This window comes from Caretta caretta, chromosome 6 (assembly GCF_965140235.1).
Source record: "Caretta caretta isolate rCarCar2 chromosome 6, rCarCar1.hap1, whole genome shotgun sequence".
In the NCBI taxonomy this organism is placed as follows: domain Eukaryota; kingdom Metazoa; phylum Chordata; order Testudines; family Cheloniidae; genus Caretta; species Caretta caretta.
Window position 1 is genome coordinate 25,053,536 of NC_134211.1, and position 19,553 is coordinate 25,073,088.

The 19,553-nt window shown below is 40.4% G+C and overlaps 1 protein-coding gene across 1 annotated transcript in view; it reads right to left on the minus strand.

Annotated features, from left to right (window-relative positions):
* Nucleotides 1-1,037: 1,037 nt before the first annotated feature.
* Nucleotides 1,038-19,553, minus strand: part of TRPM5 (transient receptor potential cation channel subfamily M member 5) — a 60,284-nt gene continuing 41,768 nt past the window's right edge. Inside the window, exons 20-26 of the mRNA XM_048853196.2 lie at nt 15,814-15,988; nt 13,114-13,279; nt 12,116-12,294; nt 9,250-9,382; nt 5,534-5,606; nt 3,954-4,044; nt 1,038-2,627 (exon numbers count right to left, since the gene is read on the minus strand). Of these exons, the coding sequence (XP_048709153.2) occupies nt 2,524-2,627; nt 3,954-4,044; nt 5,534-5,606; nt 9,250-9,382; nt 12,116-12,294; nt 13,114-13,279; nt 15,814-15,988 (921 nt within the window). The 3' untranslated portion in view covers nt 1,038-2,523. The remainder of the gene's footprint in view (nt 2,628-3,953; nt 4,045-5,533; nt 5,607-9,249; nt 9,383-12,115; nt 12,295-13,113; nt 13,280-15,813; nt 15,989-19,553) is intronic.

Sequence of the window (19,553 nt, forward strand, 5' to 3'; positions counted from 1 at the left end):
CTTAAACCCTCATGCAAACTTGGGAACATTACTGATAGGGTGCTTGAAATCTCTAGAGAGAAAATTATTGGCTGTAGGACAGGAACTATGGCTGCTTTTTTGCTTGTGCAGTCCAGAGCACCTGGTGGTTGCTTCCAGAAACCTATAATGTACAATGGGTAGAGGATGGGGCAATAGTGCCAGTCTTGTGAAACCGACCTTGTCCAGGACAGATTGGCTTGGAGTGCAACAATGAGGAACAATTCGTCTATGGATATTCATAGGACATACCTAGATACATAAATCCTGCTGGTTTGAAGGGGACATACAAAAATTCAGATGAGGTATAACTTCCAGAGTTGTCACCATATATTTTGCTTTCAAATAAGGATCTGAATTCACTGATGACATCAGTAATGACAGGAAGTGTTTTGGTTTGACAAACTGACTACTTCCTAAACACACAATGGCCCTAAAGCAGTAGCCATTGGTTCCACTTCTCTGTCCCTAAAGGCGAATGAACTTGTAGCATGGATGCCAAAACTACTCCCCTGTGTAGGCCACAGTGATATGGCACAGCTGACTTGAAAATAAAATGAGCAAATTCCTATAGTAGGAGGAAGTCCTCAACAGCTTTCTTTCCATTAACAAGAACCTCTTGCTTCTGAGCATAAAAGGCATTATGACCCGATCTTCCTTTTTTGTGGGTGGGTGTGGTGATGGTGGTTTTCTGAGATCAATAAACCTGACTGGGGAGGTGTGTAACTTACAGGATCAGTATTTATGATACATAGGAGCCTACAGGTATAATATTTTCAAGGAAATCCAATTTAATTGAGGCCTGTCCATCCAAGAAAGACAGATGTCTAGTACATTTTGCTAATAGTAGTGTTATTTCCATGAATCCAAAAGGTTGGGCACTATCTGTATAAAATTACAGGAAGAGAACCTTTTAAGTAGTAAAATTCGGTTTATTTGTGTATGCTGACTCATACAAAAGTATAACAAGGTTTCACAGCCTATATGTACAAATAAAGTCATAATGTCAACTATACAAGTGTAATATTTGTAGCTACTGTAATGAAAAGACAAACGGTGAAATGTTCATAGGTCTAGTTTCTCGGAAAAACGATTGTGGGGTAGGATTTGATTTTTCAGAGTCAGACAAGAAGATGAGAAAAGTCAGAAGATTTCTTGGAGGTAAGGGAGCTGTTCCAACTTCTGGGGCTGCGTTGGGAGAGTTTCTGTTGCCTACTACTAAAGCAACACAGACAGCAGGCAGAAGTCTGGCACTCAGGGAGCATAGTGGATAGAATCAAGGGGGTGAGGGTAGTAGAACGATTATGTACTTTGGGTTTTGAAATGGACAGCAAGCCAGTGAAGACTTGAGGACAAAAGATGTTTCAGTTTCTGCATATGAGAGAAGTTAGGATTAAGGAAAGGCCATAAAGGAGGAAATTACCGTAGTCAAGATAAGGAGGAGATGCTGGAAAGTATAACCATTTGGGGATGAGAAAAACTATATCAGTGCAAAAATCTGGCCTCTATGCTGTTGAAGTCCTGGGTTATTTCCTGATTAGCTTTTGATTAACAATCTCTAGGGAAGTAAAGAGCCCATGAAACTGAGCTTTCTTCAGCAAACAGATGAGACGACTAATTTTACTGCAGTAAGTATCACGCTCTTTGTCAGAGTAATTCCTCTGGGAAGAATACAGGGAATAATAATCAAGAAATGAAGTCCTCAGTAAAAAAAAAAGGGGGGGGTGGGATTTGAGATGGGGATGGTATCTGGAAGGGACTGGAAGGCACAGAAGTGTTTTAGAAAATACAGTGATGGTATCAGTCTGGAGGGCATCAGAGAATGTACCGGGGGCAGTGAATATGTTTATTATCATGACTGATGAAGTAAAAGCTTGGAGGAAGTACACAGGCTACAAGAGTAGGGTAGAGGAGAGAGCCTTTATATGGCTAAAACAGGAGCTGCCAGTATGGATTAGATGGGAGGATAAGAACCAGGAAACGGGAGGTGGAGGAGAAGCTAGGAAAGGAGGATGCAACAAAGAGCGCATGCAGCGCAGATGTTACAGGAGATGAAGTGGTTCTGGAGTGTAGCGTGGGCCCTGTCTGGCAACATGGCAGGCTTTTTGAGGATCCAGAGATTCATGCAAGACACAGTTGCAGGGCAAAGGAGGATGGAAGTCTGACATGGACAGAGAAGAGTTTTATATATCACAGGTGATTGCCTCTAGCAATTGATCTGCTTTTCCTTAATGTGGGTAAATAGGTGAAGAGAAATATGGTAGGCACTCTGTGCGTAAGGGCAGGGGATGAAGTGGGGGGGAAAAAAAATCTCACTGCCCTGTTAACTACATATATAAATACAGTGAGAAGGAAATAGAAGACCTCTGATACACAAATATATCAGTGGTGAAATCCTGGCCCCACAACTTAATGGCAGTTTTGCCACTGACTTCAGTGGGGTTGGGATTTCACCCCAGAAGTACTTCAAAATGGCAAACTAATCTGAGGAAATGAGAACTCAATTTAATTATCAATGTACATCATGTCATTTTCAGACTCTTCTGTATGCTCTTTACCTTTGCTTCTTTCTAGTAGGATTGTTTGATTTGTGCTGGTATTCATAAAACCTAACAGGATTAAAAAAAAAATCAATGCATTAGTTTAAAAGTATTCTGAAAATAAGCTCTTACAATAACTTTTGGGGTCTTTGGGGAGCTCTACAAAATGTAAGCAGTTGGTGAAAAGCTATACTAGGCTGCACCATTTTTGCATTTTCCACTTCAGACAATAAAAACCTTTGTTTTAGTGTCTGGTCAATTTCAATTTCTGATTCTCATGCAGTGATAGTACTACAATGGTTGGGTAGAAAATGCTGCAAGGGAATTCTTGAAAAAGAATGGAAATATTTTTACATAATCTAATCTTGGGGTGGGGGGGTAGAATTTGCTATTACTGCCACTTTTAACAACGGTCCATTATTGCAAACTCTGTTGAGAGAAATAGAGGTATAGGGACTTAGACTCAACCATCTCATGACTTTGTGTCGAGTGATCTGTGCTTTCCTCCAGAAGTTGAACACTGAAAACTACTTTTAATGTTTGGAGAATCTTATGCTTTACTATGCAGATATTCTTGTGTGTTCCACATTACCCCTTACGTGACTGGGAAAATTTCAGTCAGTTGTGTTTATATTAGCTAGGATTGTGTAGTTTGTCATGGTAAACTTTGGGAAAAGTCAGGGAGGAGAAAGATGGCAAAAAAGTCACAAGTCATAGATAGAGGCCCAGGCCCAGACAGCCGTTAAATGAGTAATCTGTAATGTTTTGAGACCTTTCCATGTCAAGACCTTGTGGAGTTCTTAGTTACCTCCCCTGATAGTATCAATTTTATTTATTTATTTTATTTATTGACAGACAAGAAAGATTGGACATGGAAAACATCTATTAGGTCAGACTGTCCGCAGCCACAGTGCAAGATTGTTAATGTGTATTGCCTATTTCTTAGTCTGGACAAAATTTAAATGTCTCAAACAGTGAGGCTTCCCCTTCCAGTGTTACAAGGTCAGATCCTAAATTGGTGGAAGCAGGTATAACTTTGTTGAAGTCAATGGAGCGACACTGATTTACATCCTTTGATAATCTGGACAATTACTATTCTATTACAATTATTAAACATATTATGGTAATGCCTAGGGTTCAGCCAGGTTCGGGGCCCATTGTCCTAGGTACTGGATAAACCTGTAATAAATGAAAATCCCAGCCCCAAAGAGTCCGTGTTGTAATATGTCTTGCTGTTGGGAAGCTTTTGCAGATCTGCAGTCAAAATGCTCCTTTTCATAATTTCATCCCCATTACCTCCCTACATAATTCCTCTTCCTCTTTGCCATTTACACCCTTTTACTGAATTGTTCACTTGCACTATTTTGCTTTGCAATTATCGTTTCAAATACTCACTTGTATATTTTGGAACTGGTCTATTGCACAAGAGGTTATTTTTGCTTAAAGTATCTGCCATGGAAGAAATAACAGCTGAACAGTAGTTAACCTACAAAACAAGTAGTGATTGCTATGTTAATTCAATTTCTGTAATCCTTCAGATTAATTATCCTTTGCAAGTCTAAAACGTTGAAAATCTAAGCAGTAATAATTAAACTTCATAAATAGCATTTCTATTAAATCAAATAGTCTGAGCCATAAATATCTACATTTCTATTCTTATATATACACAGATATCATCTGTAGGTGGCACAAACTTTCAACCAGAAAAACAGATGGCTGAATGTATCTAGCTTAAAATATTTCTTGAGTGTTGCTGTTGAATTTGGCCATCTAGCTTTACATGTGGTGTCAACATTGTTTATTGAATACAAAGTATTTTTAAGGAGCAGTGAAAAATGTATTGAAAAAAAGTTCTGCAATAAAAGTAATAAGATAAGTCACAAGGCCAAAAGTCCACTGGGGAGCTCTAGTGACATGGAAAACAATAAATGTACTACTTAGTACTTGGATAGTGCTTAACATTTTAAAGCTGTTTTACAAATGTTAATGTTTATTTAAACACCAGCTGCTTGTCATCAGAAACTTAAGATGGAATTTCCTTGTATTATTAGTGTGGCATATTTGTAGGTTAGAATATCTCTTTGAAATGTCTTGAATTCAATATGCTAACAAGTCAGTGTAGATCATATCAGTGAAAATATAACTTATGTCAGCGGATGTGGGCATTTTCATAAACTATGTAGAATTTTAACATATGACACTGGCTGGCAGTTGGATTTTTTTTATATCTAAATAGTTAATTTTTATCTCTCTCAGAGCCATGATATTCAGCCTTAGGATAACACTGCAGGCATGAGCCTTTTTTTTTTAAACCAGCTGGAAATGGCATTTATGCTTTATATACAGTAGAATTTGGATTTATCAAAATTCACTTTGAGTGACCATTGAGATCCGTGGATCAAATCTTACTTTCCAAAAGCTGATGCCCATGTGTTGTCCCCTTGCTTAAACTGCTCCATAGGGTTTTTGATTGCATGGAAGTGATTTCAGTTTCCCTATTTTCAAAGACTGGAAAATAGTTTCATGGGTTTTTGAATGTCACTTGACTGCTGTTAAGAGATTTAACAGTTCAATGGAGGGCTTCAAGGGTTAGGTTTAGGCAGAAAGCTACTTGAAGAGAATTGAACCGGCATTTACCTCAAGAGAACAGTCCACTGGAGGGAGAGGTTGGTGTGGCAGGACCAGCAGAATGAGAGAGAAATGCAGTTACCCTCCCCCTTGTCTCTAACATTTGGCAGGCCAGTGAAGATTTTCTCTCTCTCTCTTTTTCCACAGAAATAAACAATAAGGCCACCAGGGGCCCTAATGGTGACAGAATCCTCTTTCCTTTTGCCCTTGTAATGTAAAGTGAACCAGCATGAACCTACATGTCAACACCACCCCCTCCTTGTAGAGAAGGTCAAGGTCCAGTCCAAACAAAAAATGAAGAGAATATTAGCAAAAGCTCAACAAAATATATAAAAAGTGTTACTTACTTGTGATTCTAGAGATCTTAGCCGTTTCTCTTGCTCTTTCATTCCACTAAAATATTTAGACAGGTTGTCTACCCTAATACAAATAAAGCAGAGACACGTACTGAGCAAAGACATCTGCAAATTACAGCTACGTAACTCTTAACAGACATAGAGCTAGACGCGCAGCCCTACTTCTGCCTGCTTTCCACTGCTGAGGTAGGACCAAGCACCCAGAAGCCTGCCCTAAAGGGTCATTTGGGGATTCCCTGTGGCATAGAGAGAGGGTACAGTGAGAATGCAGGGGGTAGGGCTGGAGTACACTGCATTCTGGCCAGTCCTCACTGGGCTAATTGCCCCTAGGGAATCATTATATACTGGCATGAGTTAAAGCAGTCGTTAGGTTACTAGGACTTGTGCCATGACCCATTCAGTTTCCAACTGCTTCAGGAATCCAGGAAGGTGTAAAGCCAGCTGTAATTCCTTATCCCTCTTTCCACAGCAGCACCCCATGTGAGTTCAGAACTTGGAAGGATTGCACCTATAATATTTTTATCACCAGCGAAGAAGTACTAGCTGTTTCTTGGAACTTTTTCGAAGTGTTCTGTTTCCAGAAACTAGTTTCATACTTCTAACTAGTAATAATAAACCGCAAAATATCCATGCTAGCTCTTCCTTCCCCCATGAAGTCCAAAAGCTTCTTCTGAGCTCACCCGAATGTATCCAAACTATTTTAGGCCTCCCCGTCTGTACCCACTTCACCCGATGGCCCTTTCCCCAGGCAGCTTCTTCCTCTCTTTCACCCTATACACACATACGCCTCAACACAATCCCTAAAGGGTCCCCTGACTTCTAAATCCCTCTTCTGAATTCAGCTCTTTCAAATCTCTTCCTTCATTGGTGATATTCCTTGAGTATCTACGTGGGAGGGTTCTTACTGACTGCTGGGTTTGGATCTAATGTGTTCTGGCCTGGGGCTTCTGCCACTCAGGGGTCCAGAAATATGTTGCTGGTCTATGCTTCTTGGGAGGCTATGGATCTGATGAGATTTTTGGAGACAAGAGAATGGCCCGTTCAGTACAGCCAGAATTACTGCCAGCCACCAGCAAGGGTAGAAAGCCAAAAATGTGGTATTTATCTGAACCTTTACCAACTTCATAAAGTTTCTGGTTCTGTTTCAGATCAGGAGCTGAGAGGTTAAAACTGGTTCTTACTTATTCTCTCTTCCCCTCCACCCCCCAACAACCCCGACCCCACAAACCAGTAACTTTATCCCTAACTTACAATATTTAAAACTAACAATGTCATTATCAAAAAAAGGCTCTTTTAGGAGGCAATTAGATGCATTTTTATTGTTTGCTATAAGAGCTATTTGGCTCTGCTTGTCCATCTTGCTTATTCTCAGGGCCACAGTTCTAAAGTAAGTCTGTGATTCTTTGATGCCTCTGAAGTAAAAATAATCTAGTTGTTCTAAATTATTATGAATAAACAATCAAATCAGGCAGTTTTTTGGTATAGATTAGGTGGAGGGGAAGATATTTCCCCTGCATATTCAAGTAGGCTGTTCTAGGCTCTGGGTATGATATAAATTAGAAAGGCCAAGGCTTGTTTGGAAAGAGTACTCAAAGCAAAACCATTAGACAGCATAGCTAATTGATTTCACTGCGGTCTGCTTATGCCAAAACTGAAGTTTGAATGAAACTTTTGCAACATGCTGGCTATCTTTCACAATAATAGTTATATGAAAGTTTCACAAGATACTGCATTTGAGTCATGTTATTAAATGCCTCCCCAAAGAAGGCTTACTCATGTTGCCTTAGGTGTTGCTTTACATGTATAGCTTACTTCTCCCTTAAAATAATGTGGTATACTTTTGGATAATAACTTAGTACTTCCCATCTTCAGAATGCTATATAAAAATCAACTCATCCTTACAATAGTCCTGTCAGATAATGTTCTCCTCCTCCTTTCATGTGGTGTAAATGGAGACTCAGCTAGGTTTAAAAAACACTATGGAACTAACATGACATTTGCTGCAGTCACATTGTTCAGCCCTTGTTTGTTATACTGCTTCCTCCACCCCAGGCCTGTTTTGACTGTAAGATCTTTGGGGCAGAGGGTCTCTGTTACTCTGTTTGTACAATACCTAGTGCATTGAGGCCCCTTTCTTGACTGGTCCTTATGCACTACTGCAATAAATGTGATTAATAATTCCCTTGTGATAACAATGGGGAGCCGGTGTGAAAGTCAGGATCAGGAGTTCCTGACTTCAAGTCATATCCTCAGACCACTCGGCCACAGTGGTATTCATCAGAGGCAAGTCAAAGACCTTCACTCACAGGCAGGGACTCGGGGCGGCAGGAGCTGGTGCTCGCGCCACCCACCTGGTGTTTGGGGACTGTGGGGGGGCTGTGCTGCCCACCCTCTGGGATTGAGGCAGGCGGGCCATGCCACCCGGGGCTCCAGGGCTGGTGGAGCTCAGGCAGCCAGGGGCTGGGGAAGGGGCGGGCAAGGGCCTCTGGGCTCCGGCGGGGCCTTGGGCAAAAGGGGTGGGCTGGGTTGGGGCTAGCCTTCCTGAGTCCAGGGTTCACCTTCCCCCCAACTGTGAACATGGCCAGAATCAGAAGAACCACGGTTAAAGTACCATGTAAAAGCCTGTTCTTTTAGCATTTCCAGATTATGGATATGAGTTAACAGTGGGCCCTCATTGCCAAGAAGGCCAATGGCATATTGGGCTGTATTAGTAGGAGCATTGCCAGCAGACCGAGGGATGTGATCATTCCGCTCTATTCGGCATTGGTGAGGCCACACCTGGAATATTGCATCCAGTTTTGGTCCCCCCACTACAGAAGGGATGTGGACAAATTGGAGGGAGTCCAGCGGAAGGCAACGAAAATTATTAGGGGGCTGGAGCATATGACTTACGAGGAGAGGCTGAGGGAACTGGGCTTGTTTAGTCTGCAGAAGAGAAGAGTGAGGGGGGATTTGATAGCAGCCTTCAATTACCTGAAGGGGGGTTCCAAAGAGGATGGAGCTAGGCTGTTCTCAGTGGTGGCAGATGACGGAACAAGAAGCAATGGTCTCAAGTTGCAGTGGGGGAGGTCTAGGTTGGAATTAGGAAACACTATTTCACGAGGAGGGTGGTGAAGTACTGGAATGGGTTACCTAGGGAGGTGGTGGAATCTCCATCCTTTGCCCTGGTCTACACTGGTCTATGCGAATAGCGTAGCTGAAGTTGGCGTATCTTAGGTCGACCTACCTGGCCGTGAGGACGGCGGCAAGTCGACCGCTGCCACTCCCCATCGACTCCGCTTCCACCTCTCGCAAGCTGGAGTTCCAGAGTCAACAGGGAGTGTGCTCAGGGATCGATTTATCGCGTCCAGATGAGATGCAATAAATCGATCCCTGATAGACTGATCACTACCCGTCGATCCAGCAGGTAGTGAAGACCTGCCCTTACAGGTTTTTAAGGCCCGGCTTGACAAAGCCTTGGCTGGGATGATTTTGTTGGTGTTGGTCCTGCTTCGAGCAGGGGATTGGATTAGATTGACCTCCTGAGGTCTCTTCCAACCCTAGTATTTTATGATTCTATGGGGCGGGGCAGGGGTGGGGCAAGGATGTTCGGTTTAGTGCAATTAGAAAGTTGGCAACCCTAATCCAAACCTGCAGAGCAACAAAGTTCACCGATCACTGCATCAAAAAGCAGGTTCAGAAATGTTGAAAGATGAATAGAAATGTACTTGTTAAATGTTTTCTTTAGTCTCTCTTCATTACTTTCTTTTTCCTTTTGTTCCAGGTTTGCAAGATAATTTTCCTTTTGGACCACCTCCCATGTTATGATTTTTTGATCCAGGCTGTCTGGCAGATCTCTTTCTGTGGAAAAAGACATAAAAAACACACCTTTATCAAAACACGTATGTGTGTTGGGGGGATGTGTGTGTACAGGAAGGAAGGTTAGTGAGTTGCAGGTTTGCCATGCTAAAATTTGGGGGATAAATTGTGGTTGTACTATGGCAGAAGTGTCAGGTTATAGTGTAAAGAATTGTGCCTTACCAGTTTTCCTTTAATTGCAAAGTTTAGAGTCATTTCTTCATTGTAAGGGTGTTGACCTTTCTAAAAAACTGTCTTTCCTTAGCCCAGATGTGACCTCATTCAAGACTGCTTTTATGAATGCCCCAGGCTTACTGATGCACAAATACTGCAGTTCTAAGCTATTAACAAATATTTTAGGTTGGTTACTCATTGACTGTCAGACCTTACCGATGCTCCCCAAATAGCAGTGAAGGAAAAAGAAAGACTCCAACCAAGAGAGGAGTGAGCTGACTGGCAGTTAGAAATAGAGGCAGGACAGTCAGAAGCCCAGTCCTTCATTTACTTATTTGAGGTTTTACTTTAAAGGCAGGAAGCCCAGAAATACACAGAGGCTCAAAGGTGTTAGGGAGAAAGAGCAGAAAGGATCAAAAGAACTGGGAGGAAGTTTCTACAAAGGGAAAGTCTAAATGCCTTTCCTTAGTTCCTAACTCTTCTTCTCGCTCTAATCCCGTCTATAAGGGGTTGACTCTTTGATTCCTTCCCCACTCCAGTCTGTCTTGAAGCACTTCCTCAAAGTCTGCAGCTAATCGAATCCTTTTGTATAACATCCAAGCCTCTAGTTACAGATCTTTCAACCCTTCCGTTACCCTCCATTTCTAAGTTTAACACCTTGTTTCCTATATAGTCTTATATGATCTTGTTTTCACATGCCCAAACCATCTAAGCCTGATTTCCCTCAGCTTTTCTGTATTTGGTACCACCTTTACGCTTTCCATAATTCATTTGCTCCAAACATGGTCCGCCCTTGTAACTCCAGGCATCCATCTCAACATTTTCATTTCCACTGTATTCAAGATTTGCTCCGGTCTGTTCCTCAGTTGTGCAGCATTCAGAGCCATACAAAGGCACAGGCCTAATTACCATCTTGTGGGTCTTCACTTTGATAGATGTTCTCCTATTGCAAATAACTCTGCTCACTTGTCCCTGTTTGGTCCATGCGTTTCCTGTTCTGTTTCTACTGCCATTATCCTGTACTACCAAACTTAGGTACTTCCCCAGCTCCTAACATCCTTTACAAACTCAACACCCTGCTCTTGATGTGTGAGTGCTGATCACTTTAGCTGAAATTTATGTCAGGCTTTCTATTATAACCCCTGAACCCCCCCATTGCAATTTTAGCCATATAACCACTGACAGTGAAACAATGGATACTAGTCTCTCTTGTATGGTTTGAGCATTGTTTTAAAGTAAAGAAACAATGTTTCAGTTACATTAACAGCAACAGAAAAGGAGGAGGAATCTGTTTTTTCAGGCTTGTTTAGTATATAGTATTGCTATTTCAACAGTGGAATTTTGCATGCACCCAGTTGTTAAATGTTTAGTCTTTTTATACAATGTCCATTTCCTTCCATGATTTAAATGGGATTTAACCTGTGGAGATCTGGGTTCAAATGCACTTTATTGTCTAGGCTATAATAATAATTAATAAGCAGTATTCAAGCACTGCAAATAAAACATCATAAGCTCAGCCTCCTAATACTCAAATATAAATGCATTTATTTATTTGATTTATAAAGACAAATAGATGGCCATGGAAACCTCTGGGCAACTGGACATCCTTTAATTTCATAATAACATTTTAAATGCAGTGGACAGCTCACACAACTTCCACAAATGCCTGGGTAAAAAATGGACCTTGAGGGCTCACTTCTCTGGGCTCTGGCCCACCAGGGGAAGGAGTGAATTCAAAAGAGAATTCTTGCAGGGAATGCTCCGCAAGCAGCCCCCTCCTGTTTGACAGAGCTCCAGCTACCGTGGCGCTACTGACCTTGACTACAGCAGTACGCCAAAGGATGGGAGAGGTGGTCTCTCAGGGAGCCAGGTCCCAAAACAATTTAGAGCATCACAGGTCAAACCCACCACCTGGAATTCTACTCCAAAGCACATTGGCAACCTGCACAAATGGAATGGGGGGGGTCTACTACAGGAGAAACATACTGATATTATTAAATTGTATGCACTCTTTATTAATAGAGGACACTGCAAAATGAGCATTAGAAGTTGAAGTATAGTGAGTGCATATAAAAATATCTACCTTTAAAAATAATAAAGATGCTACCATTTCTGGCAATGTTCCCTCTTTCGCTCTCTAATGGGAAATTCCACTGGAGACAGTAGAACCCATACATGGTTTTAAGGATGCCCCCCTTTACACTATTTGCTAAAATTCAGAAGCAGATTAATAACAGAAATAGCAGCTTATTCATTAAAATTCTCCAATTTAAAAACATTATTACCAGCCTATTTACTCACCTTTAAAAGTACAAATGTGGCCATTTAATTATATTGTAGAAAGAAAAGTTGATACCTTGTGGAAAACTCTAAACCCTCTTATTTTAGAAGCGAGATTATAAATCATATGTATTCTCACACTGTTTATGACTAAAGACATATCAATGAAAACAGAAGCTTTTGTTTTTTGAAAGTTTATTTGCTCTCCTCTGTTTCTTATTCACCACCTGTGGTCAGGCTCCTCTGAATCACCTGGTTGCTAGCTGTTTGTTAACAACTCACCCAGATGTTCCTTTTTGTGCTCCATCTTTTTAAAGATTCTTCGGAGAATCAGATGCATGTGGCTAATAATGATAAATGGCGGTGCCAAGGCTGGACGGCCATGGTATTCCACAATCAGGTTGTAACGCTGAAATTTCCAGAAGATGTCTGCGTTGCCCTGAACAACTTGAAAAGTATAACTTTAACCAAACAAAAAAAGTATGTTAAACTTTTCCCCCCATAATCCTAAAATTCATTACTAAAAAATCAAAAGTATCATTTTCCCTTCAGTCTGAGTGAATGCCACCCCACTGCCATCACTCTCTCGTTGTTCCTCTTTAAAATAAAAGATAAAGTATGTGCACCTCATTAGAGATTACATTATTTGCAGTAATTGCCTTCAGACAGTAGACAATAAGACACAAGCCTTTTTAAAGGTGGTAACTGCAGTTTGCCAGAGTAAGGCTGTGGCCTGGTCTACACTTAAAAGTTAGCTTGGTATAACTATGTCGGTCAGGGCCCTGAAAAATTCACATTCCATAACTATGCCAACCTAACTTTTAAGTGTAGACCAAACCTATATCAGGCAACCATACTGAGCCAGATCTTCAGCTGGTGTAAATCAGCACAGATACATTGACTTCAAGGGACTATGTCGGCCCCTAAACCAGTCAAGGGATTCCCCTATGAGAGGATCCTCTAGGGGCAAGTCTGCCAGGTTTACAGCTGCTTTCACCTGCAGATTTGTATATATGTAGATTTTAGCTGATTTTTTTTGGTAAAAAGGAGAACGTTTCTTTTGTTTTTTTTCCTTTGAGGGAGATAGTGAAAGGGGGAGGGGAAATTAAAACCTGTGTGATCATAAAAGGACAAACTGAAGATTACCACTAATTAGTAAAATTGCTAATAGAGACAAAATGCTTAGATAAGCATTTATGTATATGTATGCATGCATTCTTAATAATCCTTCTCTTCCCACCCCACAATCCTCATCTCAGAATTAATTAATTGACACTTGCCTGAACATTGCAATCAGGAGATTCATAAGTAGCACATTGGTGACCAGTAAGAAAATGACCAACAGAAGTATGACAAGCCAGTTGGCATAGGTATTAGAACATAATGGTGAATTTTCTTGTGGACTCTTCAGGGTAGAGGTACAGTTCTGAAGACGCATGCGAGATGCTGCAAATGGCGGGAGGTAGGAGGAAATAAAACAATAGTTTTATACGTCTACATTGCAATTTAAGCTGTAATTGTAGCGTGGGTAGGTATACCCACACTAGCTTTAACTGAGCTAGTACAAATAGCAGAAGCAGTGAAGATACTGTGGCACAAAGCCTGGTGCAAGCTAGGAACTTGAGTTACGTATCCAGCATCCCTGGTGGGCTTGTTCATCCCATGCAGATTTAATTTATGCCACCAGAACTTCACTATAATTGTCACCTGTGCAAGCCAGATTAAAGCTAGCATGGGTTTTCTTACCCCTACAACTATACCTTAAATGGCAGGGTGGACATACTCAGTGTGTTCTGCTGCCATGTTTAATCACTAAAATGGTCATGACAGCCTCTCAGTTTGTTTGCCATCAAGCTGATGGATTTTGCTCAGGAATTTAACATTATGCTTGAAGTTCGAGGTACTATATGTCATAGATAAGTAGAGTGTGAACGACGACTGAATTAGCATCCCTTAACCTGTCTTCTTTTAAGAATGAGAAACTCAGACAACAAACAATGCATTTTCTGTTAAGATACAAATCAAAAGCAGTGACTATTGATTACTTAATATGAGATATAATCTCTACTAGATGTAACCACCTGGGGAAACTCATTCTGAATGTGTCAGGTTTACTAGACTTCAAGCCCCACTGAGGGTGCTTACATCAAGAGCCAGGTTTGTAGCTTCAGCTCTTAGAAGAATGACTCTCTACTGCTTGAGCTACAGGAATAATTCCTTCATCTGAAAGCAGCAGATGACTCAGCTTTTTAGGTGGACCAGAAGGTAACAAAGAGCCAATGTTTCTAGTGTGGGTTCAATATACACATCCATAATGTGCCTTTACTTTAGAAATGTGAGGGATATGCAGCTACAGCAGGACTTAATTGTCAGAGCTACAGATCTTTGCTGCTCCTCCAGTGCCAAGATGGCCTTCACAACTGGCCATTAGGAGATGTCCAAAAAGAGGTTTTCAGAGTCTACTGAGCCCTATTGACTATTCTCTTCATCTTAAACAAACCCCCTCTGAGAGCCTCAGCAATGTTTACCACCTTGGAATTTCGCCTTTCAGGAAAACGTGCTTGAAGCTCTTTTGTTATTTATTGAACATCTAAGCAAGTTCTCAAACTTCAATTTTCTTTCAGGAATCCTGCAAACAGATACTTGCACTTGTCATTTCTATCATACCCAGCCTGTCCTTTAAATCTTCTAATCTCTTATCAATTAGTTTTGAGTTAGTTTTAGCAGCTGTGATCTCCCACACTCTTGCCTCCTAGCTGGCACCTCTTGGGTATGCATTTAACAAGAGAAAACTCTTCACAGGAACCTGCTGTCTTGACTTTCATGCTGTCTCTGACAGCTTCTCCAAGACATCATTTCATCCGCTAATAAACAGAGTGAATGTGAGGAAAGGCTGGCTTGGTTTGTTTATTCCATTATACCTCTTGGATCACCTCTATATCCTCATGCTTGATTTGGATTTAAATATTGTTAATGTTTGGCACTGCTGAGAATGAGGATTCTGTAGCATTCTATCAGACTTCCTTAGAATATGGCCTACTCTGGATTTACTCTGTTTCTCCATGGGTAATGCCACAATAGTGCTCTTATGTTCATGTACTTCTATTTCTGGTAGGTCAATTGGTTTGTTTTTGTATATTGTTTGAAATGCCTGACCATATAGCTACCAGCCTCATTCAATTTTGGATAATTCACTGTGAACGTAAGGTGGTGCTGCCTCCTGATTGTGACTTTGAAGTACAAGAACTTGTCTACATGCAAAGTTGCACTGGTTTAACTAAAGCTGTGATTTTTCTTAAAGTTGATTTAGTTAAACTGGTGCAAAAGGTTGTGTAAATGCTCTGATTTCAGTTTACACTAGGCTTATTTGGGTTTAGGTTCAGTCAATTAGGAACAGGTTTAATGAAATAAGTCATTGAAATAAGGTATCAACCCAAGGTTTGCACCAGCTTAACTAAGGGTATGTCTATGCTACCCGCTGGATCGGCAGGCAGCGATCGATCCAGCAGGGGTCGATTTATTGCGTCTAGATGCAATAAATCGACCCCCGAGCGCTCTCCTGTCGACTCCTGTACTCCACTACTGTGAGAGGTGCAGGCAGAGTCAACGGGGGAGCGTCAGCCGTTGACTCACCACAGTGAAGACACCACAGTGAGTAGATCTAAGTACGTCGACTTTAGTTACGTTATTCAGGTAGCTGAAGTTGCATAACTTAGATTGATTCCCTCCCCACCCAGTGTAGACCAGGCTTAACTCAGTTTAACTGTGTAGACAAGACCTGCATTGATGCTGCAGCACAACTTGACAATATACAGTATAACATCCAGATATTGCAGTGCAAAATGTCATTACATCATAACATGCAGACTTTTTCCTACAGGACAAAGATAAGAAAGTGACAACCCCAGTATGGATACCCGTGCTCTGATTAATGGTACTTATTCTATGGTAGTCTGATCAGTTAAAAAACAATTTCTCACTGTCTATTTCATCCAGTGGAATCTGCCCAAATATCTGAAGGTAGGGACGATAAAGCACCCTTCTGAATATCCATTCCACTCGGCTGTCATCAGGATGGAGTAAGGCTTGAGTCGTCACACCATAGGCAATGAGCCATACACTCAGGAAAAAGAGAAAGAAGAAAACATCCTTCATCTAAAGGAGAGAAAAAAATGTTGACTGAAATTAATATACAGAACAGGCAGAAAGTTTCTCTCGTTTCTTTAAGAGCCTATTTTTTGAGGTGGAATGAGAGAAATGCTTGAGCACGCTTTCCTTTTTAACCCTCTGCCATCATACAATTCTTGTTTTGTGATCAAGATTCCCTTTTGTGACCTCTTTGCCCACCATTCGAGCTAAGGGCATGTTTTAATTCAGACTCTTACCCTTACGTGATTAAAAATGTGCCTTATTGAGGTTTTCAGACACGGGTTCTCTGTGAGATTTTACAGTAGGATGCATCCGATGAAGTGAGCTGTAGCTCACAAAAGCTTATGCTCAAATACATTTGTTAGTCTCTAAGGTGCCACAAGTACTCCTTTTCTTTTTGCGAATACAGACTAACACGGCTGTTACTCTGAAACCTGCAGTAGGATTGACAGCCTTGCTGAAAACAGGATAACCTGAATCATAGAATCATAGAATATCAGGGTTGGAAGGGACCTCAGGAGGTCATCTAGTCCAACCCCCTGCTCAAAGCAGGACCAATCCCCAATTAAATCATCCCAGCCAGGGCTTTGTCAAGCCTGATCTTAAAAACCTCAAAGGAAGGAGATTCCACCACCACCAAAGGTCTATCTAGCCACAGTCTTCTGACAGTGGCCAATGCCAGGTGCCCCAGAGGGAATGAACAGAATAAGCAATTATCAAGTGATCCATCCCCTGTTGCCCATTCCCAGCTTCTGGCAAATAAAGGCTAGGGACACCATCCCTGCCTATCCTGGCTAATAGCTATTGATGAACCTATCCTCCATGAATTTATCTAGTTCCTTTTTGAACCCTATTATAGTCTTAGCCTTCACAACATCCTCTGGCAAGGAGTTCCAGAGGTTGACTGGGTGTTGTGTGAAAAAATACTTCCTTTTGTTTGGTTTAAACCTGCTGCCTATTAATTTCATTTGGTGACTGTAGATTCATTTTAATTAGATTTTATGATTGGACAGCTAGCTGAAAGCCTAGGTATTTTAATCCTGCAGGAGATCATTTGAAATTCCAGTTAGTAAAACAGACAAGAGATAGTGGGAGTATCTCAGACTTTTGCCAATTTACTTTGTGGTCTGAGATCATTCCAAATTTGTCTATACATGGGGACTGTGATGTTGCAGTTGCTAAAAAGGAGCAGTCGATGATCTCGAAATATTTCTTTGTGATCTTCATTTGCTATTTGAATTTCATTAAATAAGTGGATTTGCCCTATTTTAGAAACCACTAGTGCTACAGCAAGAGGAAAAAGGAGTTAATAGGCAGTTTTGGCTTGCCTTTCTATTCAAGGGGAAAAGTCTGATGTTATCCCATTTGATATACCTTTGTAGCCAATATCATTTAGTGAAATACAGTTCTCTTTCTTTGATGTAGGGCTCAGTCCTGTACCACTGAAGATATTGGGAGTTATTTGCATTGACTTGGATTGGGAGCAGGATTAAGTTCATATTTTATGGCCTTCTCTAGACTAGAGCTTTTGTTCACTTTGTAAAATGTTAATTGATTGTGTGACTTAACACAATGATAAATTAGGGCTGTTGATTAATCGCAGTTAACTCATGCAATTGATTAATCGGAGTTAACTCATGCAATTAACTCAAAAAATTAATTGCAATAAAAATTAATTGTAATTAATCACAGTTTAAACTGCATTGTTAAACAATAGAATACCAATTGAAATTTATTAAATATTTTTGGATGTTTTTCTACATTTTCAGATATATTGATTTCAATTACAACACAATACAAAGTGCACACTGCTTACTTTATATTATTTTTATTACAAATATTTGCACTATAAAAATGATAAACAAAAGAAATAATATTTTTCAATTCGCGTCCTACAAATACTAGAGTGCAATCTCTTTATTGTGAAAATGTAACTTACAAATGTAGAATTTTTTTGGTTACATAACTGCACTCAGACAAAACAATGCAAAACTTTAGAGCCTACAAGCCACTCAGTCCTACTTCTTGTTCAGCCAACTGCTAAGAGAAACAAGTTTATTTACATTTCCGGGAGATAATGCTTCCCGCCTTTTATTTACAATGTCACCTGAAAGTGAGAGGCATTCACATGGGACTTTTGTAGCCAGCATTGCAAGGTATTTACATGACAGGTATGCTAAACATTTATATGCCCATTCATGCTTTGGCCACCATTCCAAAGAACATACTTCCATGCTGATGATGCTCGTTATAAAATAATTCATTAATTAAATTTGTGACTGAACTCCTTGGGGGAGAATTGTATGTCTCGGGCTCTTTTACCCGCATTCTGCCATATATTTCATGTTATAGTAGTCTCGGATGATGACTCAGCACATATTGTTCATTTTAAGAACACTTTCACTGCAGATTTGACAAAACGAAAAGAAGGTACCAATGTGAGATTGCTAAAGATAGCTACAGCACTCGACCCAAGGTTTAAGAATCTGAAGTGCCTTCCAAAGTCTGAGAGGGACAAGGTGTGGAGCATGCTTTCAGAAGTCTTAAAAAAGCAACACTCCAATGTGGAAACTACAGAACCCGAACCGCCAGAAGAGAAAATCAACCTTCTGTTGGTGGCATCTGACTCAGAACATAAAAATGAACATGTGTCGGTCTGCACTGCTTTGGATTGTTATCGAGCAGAACCCATCAGTAGGGCGGAAGCATGAAGGGACATATGAATCTTTAGCACATCTGGCATGTAAATATCTTGTGACGCCGGCCACAACAGTGCCATGAGAACACCTGTTCTCACTTTCAGGTGACATTGTGAAGAAGAAGTGGGCAGCATTATCTCCTGCAAATATAACCAAAATTGTTTGTCTGAGTGTTTGGCTGAACAAGAAATAGGACTGAGTGGACTTGTAGGCTCAAAAGTTTTATGTTGTTTTATTTTTGAATGCAGTTATTTTTTGTACATAATTCTACATTTGTAAATTCAACTTTCCATGATAAAAAGATTGAATGCAGTACTTGTATGAGGTGAATTGAAAAATACTGTTTCTTTTGGGTTTTTTACAGTGCAAATATTTGTAATAAAAAATAAATATAAAGTGAGCTTTGTACACTTTGTATTCTGTGTTTTAACTGAAATAAATATATTTGAAAATGTAGAAAACATCCACAAATATTTAAATAAATGGCATTCTATTATTGTTTTACAGTGTGATAAATCACGTGATTAATTTTTTTAAATTGCTTGACAGCTCTATTATAAATGTAGTAGACCCTGCACAAACACTTGTTCATAGTGATGGTTTAGCCTAGTGCTCAGCCTGGAGGAGGTGGGAGCTGCAGCTGTAAGTTACTCACTTGCATTCTGTAAGCATAATTTGCAATAAAAACCTATGAGTACTGTGTATGTGATACTACACAAGCATGAATGCGTGGTTTTCATTTATCCTCTTGGTACTTCAAGCAATGGGACATAAGTATTCCAGTTATTCCACTGGTGCACAGATGTGAACAGTCTGGTAGCTTTTAAGTTTATTAATCTTAAGCCTTGTCTAGAATAGAGTTTCTGCTGAGC